Source organism: Aegilops tauschii, chromosome 3, assembly GCF_002575655.3.
Source record: "Aegilops tauschii subsp. strangulata cultivar AL8/78 chromosome 3, Aet v6.0, whole genome shotgun sequence".
Classification (NCBI taxonomy): domain Eukaryota; kingdom Viridiplantae; phylum Streptophyta; class Magnoliopsida; order Poales; family Poaceae; genus Aegilops; species Aegilops tauschii.
In genome coordinates, this window is record NC_053037.3 from 2,784,643 (window position 1) to 2,795,222 (window position 10,580).

The 10,580-nt window shown below is 45.8% G+C and overlaps 2 protein-coding genes across 2 annotated transcripts; both read left to right on the forward strand.

The window, feature by feature from the left end:
* Positions 1 to 2,263: 2,263 nt before the first annotated feature.
* LOC109738497 (protein WALLS ARE THIN 1) lies at positions 2,264 to 4,303 on the forward strand. Its single transcript, XM_020297590.4, has 2 exons — positions 2,264 to 3,170; positions 3,671 to 4,303. Exons 1-2 carry the CDS (start codon positions 2,364 to 2,366, stop codon positions 4,028 to 4,030), a joined length of 1,167 nt encoding a protein of 388 aa, XP_020153179.1. The 5' UTR covers positions 2,264 to 2,363; the 3' UTR covers positions 4,031 to 4,303.
* A 4,775-nt stretch (positions 4,304 to 9,078) lies between these two features.
* On the forward strand, positions 9,079 to 9,830 carry LOC109738498 (uncharacterized). The gene has a single exon (XM_020297591.4). The coding sequence runs from the start codon at positions 9,186 to 9,188 to the stop codon at positions 9,690 to 9,692; it is 507 nt and encodes a 168-aa protein (XP_020153180.1). The 5' UTR covers positions 9,079 to 9,185; the 3' UTR covers positions 9,693 to 9,830.
* Positions 9,831 to 10,580: the final 750 nt, after the last annotated feature.

Sequence of the window (10,580 nt, forward strand, 5' to 3'; positions counted from 1 at the left end):
TTATTATCTAATTGAATTCTATTCTCGTAAAGACCCTGATGCAGGCACCGGGGAATAATTTATCTGCATACTACGTTTGCGAGAACATTCGCACGATGACGTCCGAAAGGAGCAAAAAGATATACAACAATGGGTACGCTTGCCAAAACACTATTCATATTTTTTACATCATACACAACTAATACATGCATATTGATCTCCTTCTTTGAAGATGAGGGAGATGCGGGATCAGCTCCTACCAAAGGATCGCGTACGAGTAATTCAAGAGGAAATAGCAGGATTTTTGCTCGACCAGGTCATAGATCCCAAAGGAGAATACCATTACAAGTTGTAATGCCTCCATGTAATGATCTGCAAATTATAGGAGAAATTGTATATACCAAATTGTATATATATGTGTATGTGAATGGTCGTGCGAGAAATTGGATTATATATATGATCGGTTCTACGAGAAATTCTATTTTTATATATGCATAACGTGTACAATATGTAGTAGCGTAAAATATGTTTGAAATGAAAAAGAATTAAATGGAAAACACAAAATTAAAAGGAAAAATAAACCATAAACCCATAAACCCCTAAATCTTTTAGTCCCGGTTGGTGTAACCAACCGGGACTAAAGGCCCCCAGCCCCCCCGCACGGGCTCGTGCCACGTGGTGGGCCTTTGGTCCCGGTTCGTGACGAACCGGCACTAAAGGTCCTTATGAACCGGGACTAAAGCCTGATTCTGCACTAGTGCTTGGCTGTTGCCAGATCCACGACATTTTTCGCGGCACTTCCTTGGAAGTGCTCGTCCACAGGGCGCCTCCTCTGGCACACACTGTTCTCCCGCGCTCCATGAGCTAGCGGCCAATCTCTCCAGCGACGATGACGCCAGCAAGCTTGAAAGAACCGATGCCGCGGAGACCCTCACATCTATGCTCAGCTCAAAGGAAGGTGGAACAAATAATGAAAAATGTATTTGTGAAATCTTTTTGAAATGAGTGAAATATGTTAGTATGAAATGAGTGAATTTTTTTATTTCCGAAATCTTTTCTGAAATGAGTGGAATATATTATTATGAACTCCTTTTTGAAATGAGTGAAATATGTTAGTATGAAATTAGTGAAATATGTTATTTACGAAATCTTTTCTGAAATGAGTGGGATATGTTATTATGATATCCTTTTGGAATGAGTGAAATATGTTATATGGAATGAGTGAAATCTGTTTTAAATATGTTATTATGAAATTTGTTTAGAAAATTGTGAAATATGTTATATGGAATGAGCGAAATCTGTTTTAAATATGTTATTATGAAATTTATTTTGAAATGAATGAAATATCTTAGTATGAAATATCTTTTGAAATGAGTGAAATATTATATGTGAAATGAGTGAAATATGTTATTATGAAATATTTTTTGAAATGGGTGAAATGTGTTATTATAAAATATGTGAAATCAGTACTTTAAACTCGTTCAAAACATATTCAGGGTCGGCCTTGTTTTAACGGTCTATTCACCAAGAATTCAGAAATGTAAAAACTAAAAAGTTTCAAACACAAAATTTTGGTACCAAATTTATGAGCCATTCAAATGATATAAAAACAAAATAAAATGTAAGTCTTTAGTTGGAGAGGGAATCTCTGCGCATGCAACGCTTCTCTCCTTCCTCAGCTGACACAAAAAACTGTTGTTATTCACCCCTCTATGTTTGTATTGATGTGTATTCATGTACGGAAAAGATTGACATCTTTTAAAGAAAAAGTAGCACTAATCTTGATGTAGAGAGGAACGGCTAAAGATGTGCCGGTACCTACCGGTAGTGCGCTATTTTCCTCTTGGGAGAAACATGGCTAGGAAAGTGGAGCTGAACAAAGCCAACAACGGGTTTCCCGGGAAAAAAAAGCCAGCAGCGGTTGATGTTTAGTAGTACTGGTTGGCCAGTGAAGAACTCGAGTGGTTCAACTTTGGAGCTCGCACAAAACTACAGCTTGCTAAAGGTGTGTGAGTATTTCCATGGGAGGTACCCAAGTGGATCGTACCTACGACATTGACAGCTCTGGAGAAATACTATACTTCCGACTGTGATCTCAGGAATCTTGAGGCATGCATGATACGAGTGGGATGAAGGGGTCGGTCGGCCTATGCCCATGCATGAAGGTCTTCTCCGACCAACCATCGCTCACTTCACTGTCTGCCTCTAGCTGAGTGTAACTCTGTAGCATGCTCACCTACTGTCCAAGTGGAATGTCGTCTATATAGCTAGACACCCCTGGCTGCACTCCTCACTCACCTCATCCCCGGCCTAGGCCTTCCTCTCTCTCCAGCACCTTCGAGCTCGATCTTAGGAGAGATCAAGCGAGGAAAGGGCAGCTAGCAATGGCGGACGCCGTGGATGCTCGCCGGGTCTGCGGGATGCCGGAGAAGGCGCAGCTCCACGTGGCGATGCTGGCGCTGCAGTTCGGCTACGCCGGCTTCCACGTCGTGTCGCGCCTCGCGCTCAACATGGGCATCAGCAAGCTCGTCTTCCCCGTCTACCGCAACATCATCGCGCTCTTCCTCCTCGTCCCCTTCGCCTACTTCCTCGAGAAGAAGGACCGCCCCAGGCTCACCCTCGGCTTCGCCGTCCAGTTCTTCTTCCTCGCCCTCTGCGGCATCACCGCCAACCAGGGCTTCTACCTCCTGGGCCTCGACAACACGTCCCCCACCTTCGCCTCCGCCATCCAGAACTCCGTGCCCGCCATCACCTTCGGCATGGCCGCCGCGCTCCGCATCGAGAAGGTGCGCCTCGACCGCCGCGACGGCGTCGCCAAGGTGCTGGGCACCCTCGCGTGCGTCGCGGGCGCGTCCGTCATCACGCTCTACCAGGGCCCAACCATCTTCGCCCCTACCGCCGGCGACGACAAGCCGTCGTTGCAGGAGGTGCCGTTTCTGGCCGCCGTGGCCGGGGAGGGCAAGAACTGGACGCTGGGCTGCGTCTACCTCATCGGCCACTGCCTCTCGTGGTCCGGCTGGCTGGTGCTGCAGGCGCCCGTGCTCAAGAAGTACCCCGCGAGGCTGTCCGTCACCTCCTACACCTGCTTCTTCGGCGTCATCCAGTTCCTCATCATCGCCGCCTTCTTCGAGAGGGACGCCGGCGCATGGGTCTTCCACTCCGGCTCCGAAGTCTTCACTATCCTCTACGCCGTAAGCATTTATTAGTGTCCTATATAATTTCGCAGTTAAAAATTAATTACTCCTTCCATCTTATAATATAAAAGCGTTTTTTTACACTAGTACTTCCTCCGTAAACTAATATAAAAGATGATCTAAACGCTTTTATATTAGGCCTGGAATCCCAATCACATACTAATTACTACTACTCTCTATCTGAGGTGCAAATGAAAATGATAATTTGCTAAAGGAGTAGAGGTAAACAAATTTATTAAAAGTGGTGCAATGCAACAACCTGTACACCTCTCTCTCTGTCAGGATCACCGATCTGCACCAGTACTCCTTTAGCAAACTATAGTATTATTTTATTCAGTGTAAATATACATCAAGTCAGTGAGTGGAAGGCATGATGATCCATGTCTCAGATCTTAAGCTGCTGCTTGCTTTTGACTCTCGAGAGATATGGAAATGATTATGCAAATGTAAGCTGGCTGCTGACATGGCAAATGAAAACGGTAATATATAATATGCAGGGCTTCATCGCCTCCGGCGTGGCGTTCGCAGTGCAGATATGGTGCATCGACCGCGGGGGCCCGGTGTTCGTGGCCGTGTACCAGCCCGTGCAGACGCTCGTCGTCGCCATCATGGCCTCCCTCACCCTCGGCGAGAAGTTCTACCTCGGCGGGATCATCGGTGCCGCGCTCATCATCACCGGCCTCTACCTCGTGCTCTGGGGCAAGAGCGAGGAGAGGTCGCGCATCGGCAAGGAGGCGGCCGCCGCATCGGCAGCTTCCTCCGGCAGCGGCGAGCGCGAGGTCCGGAGCGCCAAGCTGGCCTCCTCCATCACCCAGCCTCTCCTGCCGCCTTCCTCCACCACCTCCGACAACGTCTGAAACTTAATTGCTACCTAGCTACCGTCGCTTCTCAACGATGGATTGTGAGGAGTTTTCTCGTTTAAATTCTGGCGGGCATGCATGCACGCCTATGGTGTGGTGAGAGCGAGTATGCAGACGGATTTGATTAAAACTAGCTAGGATTGTTTGGATCGTGCTTGATTATGGTGTGTGCATTAAGGCTTGTCAATTGGAGTAGATCAGAAAACTTGTGCTTGATGTATTGGTACCCTATCTAATTATTATTACTATCACAATAGGGTTTGTTCACTATGGATTGCCTTAATGTTTACACTGTTTTTGCAATCAGTAATTAAGTAATTTCGCAAAAAGAAAATCAGTAATCAAGTACTTTGTTGAGCTTCGCATCGACACAAACAGGTGGCGGGTCCTCCTCACCATCTTGTGGAAAATTTGGGACTCAAAAAACGCCAAGTCTTCCGCAACGACACTCACCCCGCTCACCTTACTTTCTCCAACATTATTGACGATTTCACACTCCAGACTCATAGTCATAGGTTTAAAGAACCTAGTCAAAAGGCAAACGCTTTGTCTTGGCGTCACTACCTCTCCTCACACACCGATGCTACATTGTAACTCTTGTAACTTGAGCCTATGGTTCACCCTTTGAGTAATATATATGAGACCTTTTACAGTACATCAGCTTAATTGAGACCGTTTACTTCTGCAGTTCAACGGCCTGGATAAGCTAATACTACACAAGATTTTCGGTAGTATATTAAGCAATCAAGGGCGTTTTGGGTAGTTCAAATGTATCCATCCCACAGGCACCTTCACCTGAAATTTCACGCAGTAATTCTCTATCCCACACTCGTTCATTTGCCGTCGCCATTGCCAGCCCGCGCCGTCGCTATCGCTCGTCGCGTCATAGCTAGCCGTCGGCAGCGGCGAGTTGTCATGCCTTTTGTGTTACCCTTGAACCTACAGAATTTGGAGCGGGTCACCCGACGGAGACAACGAAGGCGAGTGCGTCGCTCAGGCCGCATGCCCTCTTCCTGGCCTTGCCGGCCGTCGTCCGCGGCTAAATTACCCAGTTTTTGGTTTTCCCCTCGAGCCTCCCAGATCTGGAACTGGTCGCTGACATAGAGACGACAGCCATCGCTCGGGCCGCATGGCACCGAGCTTGTCCAGCCCGTCCCATGAAGGACCTTACAGACACTAGAATACGAGGCCATGTCATGGTAAGTATTCAACTCCATCGAACTCTCTTCTTGACATCATGCCATGCGCATTCTTTTCCAAAAAAAAAAGCTAGTTCATTAAGTTAGTTCCTTCTGCCGCCGGCGGCATGTAGGCAGCGTAGGCTGCGATTTTTGGCAGCGCTGGGATGAGGATGACGGTGCGCTGGGAGGAGTGCATGCAGTGTTGGGATGGAGGCGCTCCTATCCAGCCTGCACGCAGCGTCTGGATGGCTGAGAACGTGGGGCAGCGATCTGCTGGCTGATTATTTTGCTAGCGATGGATCGCCGGCATCGGGGACGGAGGCCTGCAGCGGCGGTTGGCTGCGATCAGTCTAATTAATTAGACGAAACATAAATACCACTATGTCCTTCAGCCAAAATCTGACGGTGTCATATTGACCGTTAGATTAACTTAATACTACCCGTCATGTTGAGTAGTATAATGTACCGTAAAATCTCTCAATATATATAGGTGGGGATCCTCAACCTAGATGACTTATTAAAAAAAAGCCATGCAATACAATGTTCATCCTTTAGTATAAGTTGAGCAAAGAATGCACAACATCATAAATCATGGACATCACATACCTCGGTTTTGTAAAGCTAAAAAGGACCATGTTCATGTAGGAAGACAGTTGTTTTTTTTAGGCCAGGAAGACAGTTGTTGGGCTGGAGCTAGATTGGTAAAAACGGTTGCCCATGTGGCAGCCCAAGAAGTCCCATCCAGCCATGCCGACCGAGAGAAAGAGAAGTGGGAGGGGGCGAAAACTGTAAATGGTGCACGGGCACCATGGTGCCCGCTTCCAAAAGATCACTTTCTACGAGGCAAAAAAATTGAAATTATTTGTAAACACACATACACATTTATACTACATATGTGCAAAATTTCACAACATTTTACCTTCACTGTGGATTCTACTTAATGTTTACACTATTTTTGCAATTAGTAATAAAGTACCTTCTTGAGCTTGACATCGACACAAACATGTAGTGGGTCCTCCTGGCCATATTGTGGGAAATTTGGGACTCAAGAAACGCCAAATTCTTCGGCAGCGACACTCATCCTGCTCACTTTACTTTGCGGATGTCACACTCTAGACCCATAGATTTAAAGAACCTAGTCCAAAGGAAAATACTACGTCTTGGTGTTGCTACCTCTCCTCACTACCTTGTAACTCTTGTAACTTGAACCTATGGCTCACCCTTGAGTAATATATACGGGTGGGGATCCTCTACCCAGATGACTTATTAAAAAAAAGCCATGCAATACAATGTTGATCCTCTAGTATAAGGTGAGCAAAGAATGCACAACATCCTAAATCATGGACATCATATATCTCGTTTTGTAAAGCTAAAAACAACCATGTTCATGTAGGAAGACAATTGTTGGGCTGGAGCTAGATAGGTAAAAACTATTGCCCATGTGGCAGCCCAAGAAGTCACATCCAGCCATGCTGACCCAAAACTGTACATGGTGCATGGGCGCCATCGTGCCCGTTTCCAAAAAAACAAAATCACTTCCTACAAGGCAAAAAAATTGAAATTATTTGTAAACACATATACACATGTATACTATGTATGTGCAAAATTTCACAACTTTTTATTTTCACACGTGATGTACAAAGATAAGACAAATATGTATTTGCAAATCGGCCTTTTTATTTTGCGGCTGGAATACTTATTTTTTTGTATAGTTTACAAATCACATCTTTTCTAAACAAAATTTCATGGAACCGTAGTGAACAGATACAAGTTTCCACGTAATTATTTTTTAATCTTTTTGACACTTCTAAATATGGGTATCATTTTTTTTTCAAAATAAAGGGGTACTCAGCATAACTTCGTACTCAGGGAGCGGATGATTGTTTGGTGCTACAGGAGCTTCAATGCTCCCATGCTCCCATGCTCCAAGAGCTCCCCAGCCGTTGAATCATGGATTCATGCATGGTCATCTTCAAGGATTGGGGACATGTGGGTAGTTAAGAGACTCCTCATGTGGTTTTCCACAAATTTGTGCGAGCTCTACCTACTTTGACCTTTATTTTTGAGCTGGACTACCTGCTTTGGTTGTGAGCCAGAACTTTTGTAGAGTTCTTCTCGAGAGTGAAGTGTCGTTATTTTCTAACGGCTCATATTTTTAGGGGTATTTTCTAATGGCACATGATTAGGCTAATCTACTAGCTCAACGGATATTATTGGCATTGTGGGTCTTATAGTTGGTCTATATGGGCTGGCGCGAATGCATGCCACAATTTTCAAAATAATTCCTAGCGCCCCAACAAATGTTTCTCCCCAGGGGAGTAGCTAGCTTCCAGCGAACGATTTCGTTCGCCAGGCAGAGCAGCTCCCAACAAATGTTTCTCCCTCGTCCATCATTCGTCAGCGGGAGGACCAGGGTGAAACCTGTTTGGCCCAGAGGACTAGTTAACTGTTTTTCAAATGTCATGAAAAAATATAATTTTTTTCCTTTCAAAAGCAGAGAAAACATAAATTTTAAAAAAATGCCATGATTCTGAAAATATGAAAAATGCCATGTTACTTTATAAAATTCTTGTTTTTCTAATTTATAAATTTACAATGGTATGAATAGAAAATGTGTCATATGATGTAAAAAAATTATGTTGCGGAGATGTTTCACTACGCAAAAAAATGCCATGGTTTTGGAGAACATTTTTTCCATGGACAAAAACAAAAAATTCCCATATATAAAGTTTTCCTTTATTTGGCCCACTGTGCAAAATTTGATAAAACAATGTTGCGTCATTGCGAAAATTTCACATCAATTAAAAATAAAACTATCATCCTCTTAATAGAAAAACTATCATCCTCTTGATAAACTAAATGTCATCCAAACAATAATTAAAATCACATCCTATTAATAATAGAAGTGCCATCTTAAGAATAAAACTGACATCCTATTAATAATAAAAATTCCATGTTATTAATAATAAAAATCTCATGCTGTTGATTAGAAAACAGTCATTGTCTTATTAATAAAAATACCATTTATTAATTATTAAAATGTCAGGATCTTAATAATTAAACTTCCATGTGAGAAGAAAAATATATTACCAAAATTGCCATGAATAAGTGAAAAAAATCCCAAAGTTTTCCACGGGACATTGCAACAAGACGTAAAAATTGCTGGTTTTGGAACACACAAAAAATGTTATGGATTAAAATACAAAGAAATTTTGAAAAAAAAATCTAAACATAGGGATTTTTGTTCTTTGAAAAATAGAAAATATTCGGGATTTTTGGAAGTTTTTCAAAAGAAAAATCAATTTTGAAATGAATTTAGTTTTAAAATACATATGGCACTTTGATCGCAAATGTTCAGAAAACCCCACTTCAGTCGAGTGGTAGCTGGTAAGTGCCGCTGCCCCGTGCGCAGGAGGTCATGAGTTTGAACTCCCCGCGCACCTTGGAGGGAATAAAATAGAGAACGTTCGCCAGGAAAGGTGCGACAGCGAGCGACTCCAGTTGATCTGCGTGCCATCGGCCTTGTGCTAAGATCCGTGCAACGGCGGGTCAGTCGTTCGCTGGGATGGGCTCCCTGGCCGATGTTCGTCAGATATCATTTCCGGAAAGAAATAAAATCTGCCTCATTTGGTCAAACCGTCGCTTCGCTCAAAGGTGATTAGCTGGCCCACGCGATGCCGATGGACTTGACCGGCAGGCAGCATCTGCTGTCTGCTAGCGCCAGTCTCCGGCGGGCGGGCGACGACTGTCGCGTCAATCGCCGTCGCCGCTGGCCGGGTCAAACTATCTAACTGGTCCTGCACGGCCAAGGAATTCGAGCGCCATATCCAGCCACGATTCTGTCCAGTCCAGTCTCCGGCGCCTGATCGTGCGTACGTGCATATAAGCCGCGGCTACTCTCCTTCCTGTGCGTCCGTGCTCTCTCAGTGATCTCTCCATTCCCCGGCTTGTAACCTACTCCTTGGGGCGACATGGCGAGGCTCCTCCTCTTCGCCGCCGACCACACCGCCGGAGCACCCGGGGCGGCGACTCTCGTCCTTGTCATCCTCGTCGTCCTGGTGGTGGCGGCGGTCGTGGTGTCGCTGTGCACCAGCAGCACGCACGAGAAGCTGTGGGGGCAGCAGTGCGGGTCCTCCTCGTCGGCGCCGCTGGCCAAGGCGGACAGCAGCGTCGGCTCCAGCAACCGGAAGCACCTGCTGTCGGCCACGCTCAGCGGGATCGGCGGCAAGGCGGCCAGGATGGTGTCGTGGAACAGGCGCTCTCCGTCCGGCAGCAGCGACGACGACGAGGAAGCGGTGGCCGCTGTGGGGCTGGACGACGACGACGAGGCCATATGGAGGAAGGCCATCATCATGGGGGACAAGTGCCGGCCGCTCCAGTTCTCCGGGCACATCGCCTTCGACTCCGACGGCAACCAGCTGCCCCCGCCGCCGGCGGCAGTCAAGAAAGCCTCCCCCGACGTCCCAGCCAAGAATTAATCAGCATCTTGATCTGTGACGCCCGGATAATTAAGCTACAGTAATTCCACGCTAATGATGCTACGTCATCTTAATTACTATTGTTGATCTCGCGTTAGTTTAAAAACCGATTCAAATTCAAATTATAATTAAAGGCAAGCATCAAAGTTTTCAAACATTAAAACTAAAATGTTCAAGATTAAAAGTCAAATAAATCATGAGTAATTATGATGGAGAAACCACATTTTGATAAAATAGTTAGATGCTCAAAAATAAACAAAACAATAACAAAAACAAATAATAAAATGCCTTTTGAGTTTTATAAAAATATAAACTATTTTATTTTGTTTAAGAATTAAAGTGACTGTAGTATGTTTGGTTATACTAGTTTAGGAGCTACCTCTACATATTTTTTTAATTACAAGTAAAGTAAAAACAGTAAAGAAATGAATGAACGAAAGCAAAAAAGAAAAACGATCAAAAATAAAAACAGGGGCAAGGCACCTTTCCCTGGGCCGTTTGACCCACCTGGCCACTAGCAGGCCGGCCCACCCACTCCCCTGGCCTACTTAGGCTGGCCTCCCCCACCTAACCCTAAATTCTCTCCCACTTCTTCCCAATCCTCTCACCCCCTCCCATGATCTGGATCGGGCCGCCGCCCGGGCTCCGCAAGGCGCCGTGCTCGACCCCCGCGCCGCCCGGCGCCCCTGCTACGGTGGACGAGCCGCCCGCAGGCGACGACCCCCCTTGCACCCGTGCCACGGCCTCCTCGCCTCGACGCGCGGTTTCGACGTCGTCGCCGGTGTTGCCTCGCTGGACGACCCCGACCTCATCATCGCTGTCCGTCTACCTCAGGCCCTCCCCGAGCACGCGAATGCACAACGACAGGCTCGATGTGAGCCTCTTCCC